General features: G+C 45.6%; 1 protein-coding gene across 3 annotated transcripts in view; it reads right to left on the reverse strand.

Moving 5' to 3' along the window:
* The window catches only part of Cdep (Chondrocyte-derived ezrin-like domain containing protein), a 108,060-nt gene that overhangs the window by 69,053 nt on the left and 23,110 nt on the right, over positions 1 to 15,897 (reverse strand). For all 3 annotated transcript variants that reach the window (XM_075893065.1, XM_075893072.1, XM_037434929.2), the window contains one exon: positions 1,067 to 1,191. In XM_075893065.1, coding sequence (XP_075749180.1) covers positions 1,067 to 1,191 — 125 coding nt within the window. The remainder of the gene's footprint in view (positions 1 to 1,066; positions 1,192 to 15,897) is intronic.

Genomic DNA, 15,897 nt, shown 5'->3' on the forward strand with positions numbered 1-15,897 from the left:
GTGAATGAAACCACTACACTCAAACTTGAATATAACAAAGATGGATATAACCAAATATCAGTTATAATGATGCAAATGAAAAATAGTCTTACAGTAGACACAGTGTTAAAAATAACATTTATAATGAATTTTCGGATATAAAAAATTTTCTTGTAGGATGCAAGTTTGTTATAATGAGGTTTAAGTGTATACTGATTTTCTGAAACGTCAACTTTTTCTGTAGTTAAACTGCAGTGTGAATTGAATAAAATAGAACACTATTAGAAAAATATATGCTAGTATAAATAATATCACACAACACTAATTGTAGCTGCTACGCTATGGTTAAAACAATGAATACAGACAATTTTCATTTTTTAAGCTTTCTAGGGTCTTCAAAATCCCCCCCCCCCCCCGAAAAAAAAAAAAAAAACGAATTCACACCTGTTTACTTGGCTCAGTCATGTTGCTACTGCCATGCCGAAAATAGCTCTTGAGGCCTTACCAGTACGCTCATCAGGCATTCCAATGCTTCCACAGGTTCTCATGAAAAGATTCATTGCTTGCAGAAACCCAGCTGTATGCAGGGTCATGAATTACACTTGCTCTCTTGAGCCTTAAAACTCGATACATGTAGCCAACAGTTGCACAATGGAGGACCGCATTTGGACTGTCTTGTAGACTCGTTTCTTGTGCCCTCAATGAGCCTCCATTTGTAGGAGCCAACTTGTAAGCAACGTAGGCTCGGGTTTCTGGCAGGGGCAAACTTTACACGCTCATTATCTTGCCATGGACAGTTGAGCATTATCCATATAACTAAGGAAATCAACAGACAACTAAGCCAAGTAAAATATCATTTATAGTTTCTTAGCTGTAGTATAATGATCCTCACTAAAATCAAAAGGCACTGAGGTGGACGAAAAATGGTTTCTTTAGTTAGAAAGTGAGCCCCTCAAACAATTTTTCTTTCTCTCATATTTTTGTTGGTTCGTAGTACAGCTTATTATGTCCTTTGTTCCTTGAGTATGAGAGACCTCACAATATAAATCGATGGGTACATTAATTAATGAGCTCTATAAAACCTCACCTTGTAAACTCCTCTTCAAGTTGACATGGATCAGGTGTATAAAACTTGACAGCAAAGTACATGACAGGTGACACCATAGAAAGGCCCATTTGGCGGCACATAGGTTTCTCATTGTCCAGCCAGTACTGCAATGATAAACAAAGATTGGTTTACGTTCTGAACTCATAATGCAGTTTCCAGCGTGCACTTGAAGTTCACTGGCTCCATACAGGCCTTTATTATTTTGGTTTAGAGAGAACACTATGGCTTTTTATATGAAGTATATTTGAGCATTAATTTTATAGGCCACAGCTTGCTTTTCACAACAAGCAGAACTACTATTGTTGCCATATAATCTAAAAACTAGAAGGAAACCATGCTTACAAAGGAGCCTGTCAAGAGCAATGACTATTGCCTCTCAACGTACTGCCAAGCACTACCAGGCGATAAAAAAAAAAAATACTTCAGGACAACTTCTTAGTTGAGTTGATGTTAGCCAAACACAATCTAGTAGCATAAAAAAATTGAAAACCAAAGGAAACAGAAGAATAAAAGTGAGCAAATATAGTGGCACCATATTTACAAGTGCTTATTTAGAAGGAAGGCTATGCACACATAGATATACATGCACAGACACACAGGAACCAGACATAGGAGACCAGTCAGTAAAACAAAAACTGAAAAAAAGTGTCATAACCTTTAAATGCTCAACAATCCTAATTCAGTATCAAAAACCGTAACAAGCGTTTGAGTTAGTTATGTTGGGTTTTGTGGCGCAAGAGCAACTAAGGCTATGCTGCGCCACACTCATGGTGAGAATACTTACAGCGGACAGGGCTATGACAATGACTCTGAAATGTCTTGACGGCGATGACATATGGGATATGATGAGCGGTGAAGCGTGGCTGTATAAAGGCCTAAAAGGATTGGCTCCGTAAATGCGTGAAATATATATATCTTCTAAGATTATAGGGGTGGTCAATGTGTATGGTTGGTGCATGAGGTTATGTTAAACCGTAACGGCTTTTACATAGCACTAATGCCATACCCGTGTCCTTATACCTAAGGGCCGGGAGGCAAGTGCCTCATTGTAAATTCCAGCTGCAGCAGATGCCTCTTCGAAGAGGCTGTGCTACGAGTCACATCAGTCAAGTTTTGCTATGTCTAGAAGTAGCATAATTTAGTGTAATTAGACCTTGTTCAGAAGTTGTGCTTCATTTAAAAAGCTGATCACATCAGCTATGGGTATTAGGTCGTCATCGCCCAAGAGTAGCATTGGATGAAAGGGAATATTTAACCTGTAAAACATACGGAAATGTTTTTCTCTTAATGTTTCCATATGTGGGCAAGCTATCAAAATGTGCATTACAGTTAGTTGCTCCTGACACTTATCGCATGTTGGGGCTTCTTCGCCTGCCAATAGATAGTTATGTGTGATGTGCGTATGACCTATCCGTAGTCGACATATAACTACTTCGATAAAACGTGCTTGATGAAGACAGGTCTTCCATTCACCAAGAACAGGTGTAATTAGGTGAAGTTTGTTGTTTTGTTGTGATTTCCATTCCTGCTGCCAGTGAAAGGTGGCGGCTTTGCGAACAGTTTGAATCCCATCTCTGGCAGGTATGTTGGTTTTTGACCCGCGCATCTCTTTTGCTGTTGCAGCTAGTTGGTCTGCCCTTTCATTGCCTGGGATCCCGACATGACTCGAGACCCAACAGAGGCGTATGGTGTGGTCATCAGGTGTGTGGGATAGCATGTTTAAAATATCGCCTATGAATGGCTCATACTGAGATTTATAATTGAGACTTTTCAGCGTGCTTAACGAGTCTGTAAATATTACAGCTTTTTTATGTTTAGAGCTTATAATGTATCGTACTGCCATCCATAATGGATAGCACTCAGCGGTGTAGATGGATACGAACTGCGGTAGTCTAGTTATTTGCTCGTGTGTTGCTCGTACCACGCTGCTTCCGACATAAGCAGATGTCTTCGAACCATCAGTATAAAATTCTTCGTAAGTGTTATACATTTGTTGTAATGTAAGGAATTCTTGTAGTATATGTTCACGTGGGGTGTTTTGTTTTTTCACTCACACAATATGCGTGAGTGAAAAATCCAAGAATTTGGAGAAATCATTCCATGGGGCCAAACTGGGTGGCCTTCTGGCGATGGAGAGTGCTTCGTTAGGAACATTTAGGGCGTGAAATTTTTCTTCAAATCTTAGTATTAGTGACTTAATTACGTTTGGTTTGTTGGCGTAGTGTTGTCGTGGGTCACAGCGTGTGACAATACTGTGGCATATATGATCTGGTGAAGAACGAACTCTAAGGACATACGTGAGCATTAGTTTCGTTCTCCTATATTCCAAGGATGGCTCGTTACTTTCGGCGTATAAGCACGAAATAGGTGAGGTTCGGTAGGCACCTGTTGCGAGGCGTAACCCTTTGTTGTGGACAGGGTCTAGGCGCTTAAGGTACGAGTCACTTGCTGAACCGTAGATTATACTACCGTAGCCTAATTTGCTGTGTACTAAAGAGCGGTAGATGAGCAGGAGGCAGGAGAGATGGAGATACTATGCTTAGGTCTATGGAGGAGAAGGTGTTATTAGCGAGATTATAATAGGTTGGTTCTTTTCAATTTAGGAGACACGCGCTCGACAAGAGAAGGAACTGTTCGATCAGTCGACCTCGCGCGTCATACCGAGAGTCACCCCATAGCCTGCTATGCGCATTAAAGTCTCCAAGGAGAACATAAGGCTCCGGAAGTTCATCAATTAAAGAGTGTAAATCACGTTTTTGCCGCTGATAGCTAGGAGGAATGTAAATGGTGCAGATTGTGATCAGTTTATCAAAAAGAACCGCTCGAACAGCCACTGCCTCAAGGGATGTTTGGAGTTGTAAGTGTGTGCATGCCATTCCTTGATTCACTATGATGGCAACACCTCCGGATGATGTCATGGCATCAACACGGTCCTTTCGGAAAATAACGTATTTACAAAAAAAATTTATGTGTTTTGAATTAAGGTGTGTTTCTTGTACACACAGCACTTGGTGAGTGTTCATGTAAGAGTTCTTGGATGTCGTCAAGGTTTCTGAGAAGGCCCCTGACGTTCCATTGTATAATTTGAGTTTTCATGGTGAATGTAAAATAGTGCTGTGTGTACGAAAAGCGAGTGGCTGTTTAGACAGGGAGTTTGAGTTCACTTAACAGGGCCGTCACCAGGCCCTGTTATCTGCTTTTTTGTTTTCTTGGCGCGCTACAAGGAGCCACGCCGCTCTTTCGGCACCAAGGGTACCGACGTATCCATTGCCTCCTCGGAGGCCCTGGATGCCCGCACGTGCGGGTTGTTAGTTCGAATTTCGGGCCTCGCCTGGTGAGGGGAGGCCTTGAGACTCGAGGACCCTGGAGTCTCCGGTCTCTGTTTGGGAGTAGGCAGTGTAGCCTGGGCTACAGCCGCCTTGGGGGCAGGTGCCACAACCACCGGCTCGGTATGCGCGGGCCGAAGGAGTGGCGAGGACTAGTGCGGCGGTGCCCCCTGACGCGCCGCATCAGCGTATGTAGGTCCATAGAATGGTGCTACTCTTCGTCGTGCTTCCTTAAATGAAATGTTCTCCTTTACCTTCAACATAATTATTTCTTTTTCTTTTTTCCAGTATGTGCAGGAGCGTGAATATGCGGCATGGTTTCCTTCGCAGTTTACACAGTGTGGCGGTTGTTTGCAGTTCTCAGACACGTGGCCTAGGACTCCAAATTGTGCACAAGTCTGGCGACCACGACAGGTTTTAGAGCCATGGCCATACCTCTGGCATTGGAAGCAACGACGAGGGTTTGGTATGTACGGCCTGATAGATGTCTTCGTGTACCCTGTTTGAATAGATTTCGGTAGTTTACTGGATGCAAACGTGAGTATTAAGTGTTTTGTCGGTGTTTCCTTATTATATCTTCTGATGATGATTCTCTGTAGATTAGTGACATTTTGGCTCTTCCACCCCTCCAAAAGTTCAGTCTCAGTCAAGTCAAGTAAGTCCATGTCAGATATCACTCCGCGAGTTGTGTTCATTGCTATGTGGTGTTATGGTTATTGGTATGCCACTGAAATCTGAAAGACGGTCTAGCTTTTCAAATTGTTCTTTGTCACGGATTTTGAGGAGAAGGTCTCCGCTAGCCATTTTGGTTACCTTGTATCCTGTGCCAAGAGTTTCGGTAAGACATCTAGCAACTAGGAAAGGAGAGACGGTCCTGGCTTGCTTTTCAGTTTTTCACAGTGGATAACATGAAAATGAGGATATGTTTCTTTTGGTTGGTTGAAAAAATTTGTATCATCGGTGCATACCCGCTTTAAGCCGGTACGATCAGGCAGTAGGGGGAATGCTCTATGCATGCCTGTCTTATTTTTGTTCAGCAGCATTGGCGGCCACCCACCACGGAGCCCAACGAGGGGACGCTACAAGTTAGCGGATGCTAAACCTGCAGACGCCAGCCGTACAACGCCACTATAACCCAATGCACCTAGACCAAGGTAGGCTATTTGCACAGGGTTAACCCTAACCGCCAGGAAGTTTGGAAGTAAACGGAAAAGAGTAAAAGACAGGACAGATAAATAGTAAGAGATAAAGACGAAGATGTAGGGAGAGAGAGATAGGAAAAGGCGACTGCCGATTTCCCCTGGGTGGATCAGCCCAGGGGTGCCGTCTACGTGAAGCCGGGGCCAAAGGGGTGTGTTGCCTCTACCGGGGGGCCTTAAAGGTCCAATCACCCAGCTTCGGCTCAACCCCCAGGATCCCCTTTTCCCCGGACATGGCAAAGCCACGCACGGCTAGGCGTGGGAGGGAGTAGAAACTCCCCCGTTAGCTCGGGTCCGTGGTGTCGCTACACACCAAACGCCTACTCGCACAGGCGCCCCTGCGGGGCACTTTGAGATTATTAATGTGTGGAAGAAAATTGAGCTTCTCATCAAATACGACCCCTAGGAACTTCTGTTCTTGTTTTATTGGCAATACTGTTTCATTTATTCTGAGTACGGGGTCCGGTTGTAAGCCTCGTTTCTGGGAGAACGCTACAGCAACCGTCTTTTCCTCAGAAAACTGGAAGCCGTTTTTGTTAGCCCATTTTGTTTTTGTTAGCTTGTTTAGTGCTATTTGAATCTGTTGCTCGCACGTCGCCATGTTAGATGACCGGCACGCTATTTGGAGATCATCCACATATAGTGAGTGCATAAGAGTAGATGGTATGACCTGGTTCACAGAGCTCATTTTGACGACAAAGAGAGTTGTGCTTAGGACACAGCCCTGAGGCACACCGTTCCCTTGAGTAAAAGTTTCTGAAAGTGTGGTACCCAAACGAACCTGAAAAGTTCGGTTCGATAGGAAGTCGGACAAGCAGTTGAGCATCCTTCCGCAAATTCCAAGATCTGCCAGGTCTCGTAAGATACTGTACTTCCACGTTGTGTCATATGCCTTTTCAAGATCGAAAAATACTGCTAAGCAGTGCTGCTTGTACAGGAAAGCTTCTCGTACTGTATGTTCAAGGCGAATGAGGTGATCGGTGGTGGAACATCCTTTCTTGTAACCACATTGGTGGACATCTATCAAGTTATCGGTTTCTAGGATGTATGTTAGCCTAATATTAATAATGCTTTCGTAGGATTTCGCCATACAACTTGTGAGTGCTATGGGCCTGTAGCTTGTTGGTGATGTAGGGTTTTTTCCGGCTTTGAGAAATGGAATTATAATGACTTTTTTCCACTCTGTTGGCATTTTGCCAGTGATCCAAATAGCGTTAAAGAAGTGCAGCAATGCCTTCACCGCTTCCTGGGACAAATGGGCGAGCATTTGGTAATGTATTTTGTCTGGGCCAGGTGCTGTTTTTTTACCTTGAGAAAGCACTCTGATAATTTCCTGCAGGATTAAGGGGGAGTTGTATGATCTGTCGTGATAACCTGTAATAAGAAGCTTTTGTTTTTCTGTAGATTGTTTATGTTTTAGGAAAGCTGCCGAATAGTTTGCTAAGCTCAAAATAGCGCAAAAGTGCTGCGCTAGTAGGTCTGCCTGTTCGCCTAAAGTTGTCTGGAGGCCAGGGGTTGAGAGAATGGGATGGTATATGAGCTGTAGTTGCCGTTCAACTTGTGCACCTGATCCCACATTCTTTTAGATGTGATGGAACTGTTAATGGATGAAATGTACTTTTTCCACGAGAGTTTTTCAGCCTGCCTGCGAATAAATCTTGCCTTTGCTCTCACCTTTTTAAATGCTAGGAGGTTCTCTTTTGTAGGATATTTACGAAAAATGCCCCACTCCTTGTGTTGCATTTTTTTAGCTTGTGTGCACTCTTTTGTCCACCTGGGTTTAAGTTTTTTTTCTTTATAATGCCGGAGGATTGTGGTATAGTTTGTTTGGCTGCCGCAAGTATGCAGGCGGTGACTGTCTTGTTCATTTCCTCTATGCTTAGGCCATCAAGCATCTCTTTTTCTAGGGCAGCTTTTTCAGTGAACAGTGGCCAGACTGCCAGATGTAGTTTCCAACGCGGTGGTCGGGATTGAGTGGTGGGGAGGGTTTGTGTTAATTTTATGAGAGCAGGCATATGGTCACTGCCGTAAACATTATCTATCACGCTCCACTTTAGGTCGCAAAAGAGCGACGGGGAGCACAGCGCTAGATCTAAGCAGCTAGTGGCTCCTGTGCTTGGGGAGCAGTAGGTGACGCTACCAGTATTTAAAAGACATACGTCATTGTTCAGAATAAAATCTGCGAGAGTTTGTCCTCTGGTGTCAGTTGTACTGCTTCCCCAAAGCATTCCGTGCCCGTTAAAATCGCCTGCAATAACAAACGGTTTAGGCAGTTGGTCCAAAATATGCTCTATATCTTTAGTTGAAAAATGCGTGTGTGGGGGGATATAAATGGAACACATGGTGATAGTTTTGCGAGCTAAAATGATGACGGCCACGGCCTCGATGTGACTGTTGATGGTGATCTCTCTCACTGCAATACCACTTTTGACGGCAATAGCCACGCCGCCGGACAACAGGCTAGCGTGGACGCGATCGCACCGTACTACGGTAAAACCTCTGAGGAAGTTGGTGTGTTTTTCTCCCAGATTGGTCTCCTGTAAGCACATAGCCATTGGAGAGAGACTACTTAGCAAATCTTTTATGTCACCTATGTTGTGAATGAGTCCTCTACAATTCCAATGGAGAAGAAAAGCCATTTTGGGCAGTGAACTTGAGCAGAAAAGTGGAGTAAGAATTGATTTGTTGGCGATAAAACCTTGGTGACGTGTGTGATACTAAAGTCAAAACAGAATGGTACCATAACCTTTCAGGTTATGGAAAACTAAACTTACTTTACAGGGCTTTTTGGAGGCCCTGTAATTTGTCTTTTGACTTTTTTGGAGCGGTCGAGAGAAACTCGCCGCTCCTTCGGCGCTGCAGGCGCCGTTTGACTGGCGGTTGTGTCCATAGCTTCATGAGAAGCGTTGGACCGTCGCTCTGCCCAGCGATCCCTAGGTGTTGTAAGCTTTGGCTCAAGATACGAAGCCTTCAAACCCTCTACACCGGATGTCGAATTGGCTCCCGCAGTCTGCCCGTTGCCCTGGCTCGTGCCAGTGCATGTCGACGCCCGTGGTGGGGCCTTGTTGACTGAGGCCGGAGCAGCCTTGGCTGCTCCCGCAGTAGGGGCAAGCGGCGGTCGCTCCAGCACGCTGTGCGTAGCTTGGGCGGCCACCTGATGCCTTCGTGGTGCTGCCCCCTGTTGCACCACTTCAGCAAATGATTTTGTTGCATAGTAAGGGGAGACGCGATGCCTTGCTTCGCGGAAACTGATGTTGTGCGTGACTTTGATGGTAATAATTTCTTTTTCTTTTTTCCATGCTGTGCAGGATCTAGAATACGCCGCGTGTTCCCCATCGCAGTTCGCACAGTGGGGTTCGGCCTTGCAGTCATCATCTGCAGAGTGGCCTGTGATACCACACCGTGCACAGGTAAGCTGCCCACGGCAACTCTGAGAAGCATGTCCGAATCTTTGGCACTTGAAGCAGCGCCGCGGATTCGGAATGTAGGGTTTCACAGACAGTTTTAGGTAGCCAGTAACTAATTCATGCGGTAGTGTGGAGCACCCGAAGGTCACAATTATGTGCTTGGTTGGAGTTTCTTTGTTTTCTCTTCTCACTACAATACACTGTACGTGAATGACATTTTCGTCCTTCCAGCCAGGCAGAAGCTCATCATTTGTTAGGTTTTTTAGGTCATCGTCTGACACAACGCCTTTGACAGTGTTTATCGTTCGGTGCGCAGAGACGGTTATGGGCTTGTCCACAAATGCTACAAATTTTTCTAGTTTCTGAAACTGTGTCTTGTCTTTAACTTCTACCAGCAAGTCTCCGCTTGCCATCTTTGTAGCCTTATAGCCAGTTCTGATAGTCTCGGTTAGGCACCTAGACACGAGGAATGGGGAGATGTTGCGAGCTTTTTTGTCCGCGCTTTCGCAATGAATAACGTGCTACTTAGGGAAATGGTCTAGTTTTTCCGAAATCGGCATTACGTTTGCTTCGGTGCGCCACCTTTTGAAGGGGCAATCAATAGAGAAGGGGTTTCGTGATTCCATAGAAAAGTGCAGTTCGTTCAGTAATGGCGCCTACCACCCACCACGGAGCCCAACAAGGGGACGTGGCAGAACATGTAAACATGTCTGCACATCGCCAGTAGTACGCCACTGCCATAACCTAATATATCTACCTAAGTTTGAATATTTACACCAGGTTAACCCTTGCCGCCAAGAAAAATTGGAAGTAAAACGAATTGAGGAGAAGACAGGTAAGATGTAAAGTGAGAACAAAAGACAAAGATGTAGGGAGTGAGAGAGAGGAAAAGGCGACTGCCGATTTCCCCTGGGTGGGTCAGCCCAGAGGTGCAGTCTACGTCAAGCTGGGGCCAAAGGGTTGTGTTGCCTCTGCCGGGGGGCCTTAAAGGTTCAATCACCCAGCGTTGGCTCAACCCCCAGGATCCCCTTTTCCCTGGACACGGCTCAGTCACGCACGGCTAGGCGTGGGAGGGAGCCGAAACCCCCCGTTAGCTAGGGTCCGTGGTGTCGCTACACACCAAACGCCTACTTGTGCAGGCGCCCCTGCGGGGAACAAGCATTTGACTCATATATGCTTGACCAGTGGTTTGGATACAATATGCCTCTAATAGTTCACACATGATGTTGTTCTTGTAGACAATATAAATGCACAGAGAGCACATGAATCAAACTAGAAGCATTTCAAGAAGTTCAAGAAATAAAAATCATGAAGGCTTTCTCATTTATATTATATGAAAAATTTGAGTAATCATAACTGGTAATTTTAGTAAACATAACTAGTAAGCATAACTGAATTCAAGACAAAATTTGTAGAACTGTAGATTACCGTATTTACTCGCATAATAGGCGCACTTTTTTTTCAGAAAATCCGGCTCTAAGTTAGGGGTGCGCCAATTACGCGGGGTAAAATTTTCGAAAATTTTTTCAACTCGGTTCTCGCGCTTTAAATCTGCACACTTGTCAAGTAAAAGGCGACTTTATCGTTTACCAATTAATTCAGCATAAAACAAACATACCTACGTACCTTTTAATGAACAAGCGAGAGCCGTCAACTGCACACACACACGTAAAATTTATTTACACAAAAGTCGTAGCTGTTCCTCTTTTTCCCTGTTCGGAGTCCGAGTCGGAGATCACACATTCATCCTCGCCGAGCGAAGATTCGTTTTCGGTGTCCGAATCATCCGCACCCCACAACATGTCATCCTCACTCGCATCCAGTGCGTTCGAGATACCCGTCTTCTTGAAGCTTTTCCTGACGACTTCGTCGGAGATCGCCTGCCTTGCTTCCACGATCCAAGCGCACAGCATTTCCACAGGCGGCCTCTTAATCTTACCACCTGTAGTCAGCTGATGTTGTCCTCCAGCCATCCAGGTGGTGTACAGCCTTCGAACATTGTCCTTGAAAGGTTTATTCAAGGACATGTCCAAAGGCTGCAGTATCGATGTGAGGCCGCCCGGAATCACTGCCAGATCTGTGCGCAGCTCCTTTAGCTCATCTCGTAAGCGGTCTACTAGGTGCCCACGAAAACTGTCCAGGACAAGCATGGACGGCAACAACAGACTACCCGGCCGCCGACCCCAGACTGTTTTCACCCAATCCACCATGAGTTCCGCGCTCATCCAGCCTTTTTCCTGGACTCTGACGTAGATGCCTTGAGGGAATTTTGCCTTTGGGAGCGTCTTACGTTTAAAAATAACGTAAGGCGGTAGCTTACGCCCATCCGCTGTCACCGCCAGCATTATGGTGCATCGTTGTTTATCAGCGCCAGACGTTCTGACGATGACGCTCCGTGCACCTTTCTCCTCCACTGTCGTGTTCCACGGCATATCAAAGCAAAGGGGGGTCTGATCAGCATTGCCGATCTGGGACAAAATGAAGTCTTTCTGCTGTCGGAGCTTTATAACAAAACTGTGGAAGTCCACCACTTTGTCCTCATATGCTGCAGGCAAGCGCTGGCACAAGGTGGTCCGCATTCGCAGTGCGAGGCCATGGCGCCGCATGAAACGAGTTGTCCATCCGGAGCTGGCTTTGAACTCTTTTGCTTCGATGCCCTGCGCTCGGGCTATTCTGCGCGCCTCAGTCTGCACAATATCCAACGACACAGCACAGCCGTCTTGTCGTAGCTCCCGTATATGCCGGACCAGTTGCTCTTCGACGTTCGGATACCTGCTGGTCTTGGCACGGCGGAAAGCCCGTCGTGTCTTCTTCGTCGCCTTAAGTTTTTCTTCTTGGTCCCTCCAGTACCGAATACTGGTTTCTCCAACGCCGAAATGCCTGCTTGCAGCCCGGTTGCCGTGCTCCAGCGCGTACTGCACTGCCTTCAGTTTAAACCCAGCCGTGTAGCTCGCGTACTTCCCCATGGTGGAACCAAAGTTCAATACACGACCACAACATACGCACACCGCTTGCAAAATGACGTTTCTTTCTTTTTCTCTGATGGTGGTGATGGCGATCGAGCCCCCGGCGTAGTACGCGTGACCTCCAAAAAGCGCAGCGATTTGGGGGGTATCAGTAATTGATGAAACAGCCGGTTTTTTTTTCCGCTCATGGACGTTTCTTTTTTTTTTTTCAAGTTTTATTTCGACAAACACGTTGGTTAGGTCGTTGCACTTCGAATTTTTTTTATTTGCTCGTCGATTTGCCTTCTTTTTTTCTTCAGGGTACGGGGACCGCGTTCCAACTGTACCGCTGGGGGGTAGAATCGTTTCTGATCACGACCAAGTTTGGGGTGCGCCTATTATGCGCGGAATAAAAAAAAATCTAATTTTCCGCGACCAAACTAGGGGTGCGCCTATTGTGCGAGTGCGCCGATTATGCGAGTAAATACGGTAATAGTTTTGATAGAGAACATAATCAAATATAGCACAGGTGGTACAAGGAGCTAACAATATGTGTACATAATATTACTGGCGAATCAGGGCAGACCAGGGGGTCAGAGGGGCTCAAAGAGCCCCCCCCCCACCCCGATTAAACAAATTTTCTCGCATGTATAGACACACAAATATAAATTCATGCACGAACATTCACAGAATATGATTGAACCCCCACCCCCCAAAAAGAGCCAGAAGCCCTCTGGCTATGCTACTGCATATTTTGCATAGTAAGTGCAGGCATTTTCTTTCAAGAGACTCTATAACTGCTTACATAACTTGCGAATACGCCACACCGTGGAACTCTGGGATATGATCTCGGCATATGCGCCGCCGTCACCGAGCACATGGCAGCAGATGACACCAAGTCTAGCAGTGGGACTCTTGCATTTACCATCAACGACGCAAGTCGCAATGGTGATTTGTGCTATATTTAACTTATGCTCGAGAAGTGTAAATGAAATAGATGGAAAGGACCAGACACGGGGATGTACTGTTTGCCAAAGGTGATCACAAACTCTTGTGACCGCACAATAGAGCTGTCAAAAAAGCGGAGCACATGGCTCATGCGCACATAAACAGGAAAGACCTCAAGACTGAACAATGTGCATGTGTGCGGGCATCACTTCATAACAAGCAAGTTATGCTTCCAAATCTTGTGTAAATTTGTTTCACCCATTACGTGCGGCACCACGGACTCAGACACTGCACACACAGAGAATCCGGGTTCCCCATCTAATGCTGCTGGCTGCATGATGTCCTGAACGACTCTCCTTTGTCAAACGCGCAAGGCAAAGGATAAAATCACGCTCACTATGCAAAACGATCAGCTGCATGAGTGTAAACAAAGCGCAGTCACTGAGATGTATGTGCTCAGCGTGCCCGGTATGCGACGGTATGATGGACAAAAAACAGAAACTCACGTCACTCGCAACTTATGTATAGAACTTTAGATTGTTCAATGCACTGGTGGTGACGAGGGTTGTCGTTAGGTGTACTTGAAAAGGTGCCAGAAGCCCCGCCAAAGGTATCCAAAAGTAGCCATGTCATTTAATATTATCACCACACTATTTGCTACAGTAGCCAAATAGAACAGGAGTGGTGTTATGAACAGAGCCTTTACGGTAGACGAATAAATAACAGGGCCTTTTTGCTAGATGAATAAATAACGAAAAAGTAAAACCAGAAGCTTAAAATTAGCAAGAAAATAGTTATAGCACCAACTGGCATATTTCGTCGCCAAACCGGTCAAAAAGTAGCCGATTTGGCACTAAGTAGCTGCAAACAGCAATCCTGGTGGTGACAAAGGATGACACCTAATTACATCCTTGAATTTTCTAGTTACAATCCCTTGCACAAACATCTTCATCATTGAGTGCCAGTTCGCACTGATGGTAAGAGGCAAGAACCCAGTCCTTTTTCTTTAAGAGAAGTAAGTTACATTATAAAGCGAAAATTGCTTTATTATGTAACTATAACAACTACCGTAAGAATGCATTGTTGTGGCTGGATTACTTTACACAGCAAGACCATCAAAGTGATTTATTTAAGCAAACAACAGGTAGTGCATCCACTTGGAGGAATAAAAACTTAAACTAATTGATGAAAGAGCTGATGTAAAAGTGCTGCGAATCTTTATCTAACATCTAGCAAGCCATCAATAAAAACTTGAGACATTAGTGTGATGATGATGATGATATGTGGGGTTTAACGTCCCAAAACCACCATATGATTATGAGAGACGCCGTAGTGGAGGGCTCCGGAAATTTAGACCACCTGGGGTTCTTTAACGTGCACCCAAATCTGAGCACACGGGCCTACAACATTTCCGCCTCCATCGGAAATGCAGCCGCCGCAGCCGGGATAATAAATAAATAATGTAGATAATATTGTAGATAATAATGTAGATAATAATGTAGAGTGTAATAAATAATGTAGATATGACTGAAACAACATGCTTTAAAGGGACATTAAAATGGAGCAATGAAGCTCTAATATTGTTAATTTCACCATCATAAAATCATTATTAGAGAAAAAAATCAAGGTCAATGTTTCATTTTAAAATTTAGTGCCAAACTCTCTATGTATGATGTCACGAATTTCAAAGTGTAATTTTTGTATTTTCTTTGCCTGAACGAAACTTCCTGAAACTTGGCATATTGCCACCTGGTGTTTTGTGCCAGTAAACAAAGCGCCAGTTCTGTGCCGGTGAACGAAGAAGGCGAAGACGAGCAACCTGTGCCAGGGGAGACATCCTTCTTTGTGTCTGAGATTTTTGACAGTCGCGTCTACTTGTACGTTTCTTCGAGCTACTAGCGCGTGACAACTGGTGGAGGTGCTGGGTACGCCATGCACCAAACCCCTCCCAGTACAAAAAGCTCCAGCCCCATACCGGTAGTTACGCTTGTTCACTGTGCCAGCCGAACGATCCGTGGACTGAACCCTGAGTTCAGACTTCTCTCAGAGGAGATGACGGCCCCAAGTATCCCAGGCAGCACCGTCCCAAGCGGCTCCAACCGAGCCGGTATGGAAGGCCCAACACCAATGCAATATACGCTGTTCAAAGCACGAACGCCGAATCCCTTTCATGGTGCTGTCCATGAGGATGTTGAAGATTGGCTAGTCCACTATGACTTCGTTGCGGCTCATAACATGTGGGATGACACAGACAAGCTCCGACATGTTTACTTCAGTTTGAATGACGGGGCGCGTGTCTGGTACGAAAACCGCGCAGGTGTGTTCACGTCATGGGTAGACTTCAAACGCCGGCTTCTCGAAACGTATGCAAGTCCCGATCGCCGAGAGCGAGCTGAACGTAAACTCCAGTGCCGTATGCAAATGCCAAATGAAGGCGTAGCAATGTATGTTGAGGACATGACGTGTCTTTTTTGACGAGCCGACCCTCACATGCCGAAAGAGAAGAAGGTGTGATACCTGATGCGTGGAATGAAGGAGTAGTTATTGGGTGGTCTTGTACACAGCCCCCCCAAGACTACGTCAGAGTTTCTTGCTGAAGCCGTCCTGATTGAAAGCACGCTTCGGCAACGGACCCAGACGTACGAACAAGTGAACTTTGCCTCTGCTACGGACTACATGGCCGGTCTTGGGGGACACGTCGACTTCTTCTGAGAGCTCATATGCTCTGTAATCCGTGAAGAAATGCAGAAGTTATCAGTACCTACGGCGCCCACTGTCAGTTCTTTGTCCGGCATCGTCCGAAATGAAGTTCAGCAGGCACTACTAGAACCGTCCTGTCAGACCGAGCCGGGGCCCCTAAATGACTTCCTTCGCATGTCGTATGCGCAAACTCTGCTCCAGCCAGCACCCCCTTTGGCTCCGCTTCCTATCGCCGCCCCTGTCATGCTTCCGGCAGACCAAACTCTGCGCCAACCTGCACCACAT

The sequence above is a fragment of the Rhipicephalus microplus genome, chromosome 1, assembly GCF_043290135.1.
Source record: "Rhipicephalus microplus isolate Deutch F79 chromosome 1, USDA_Rmic, whole genome shotgun sequence".
Lineage (NCBI taxonomy): Eukaryota > Metazoa > Arthropoda > Arachnida > Ixodida > Ixodidae > Rhipicephalus > Rhipicephalus microplus.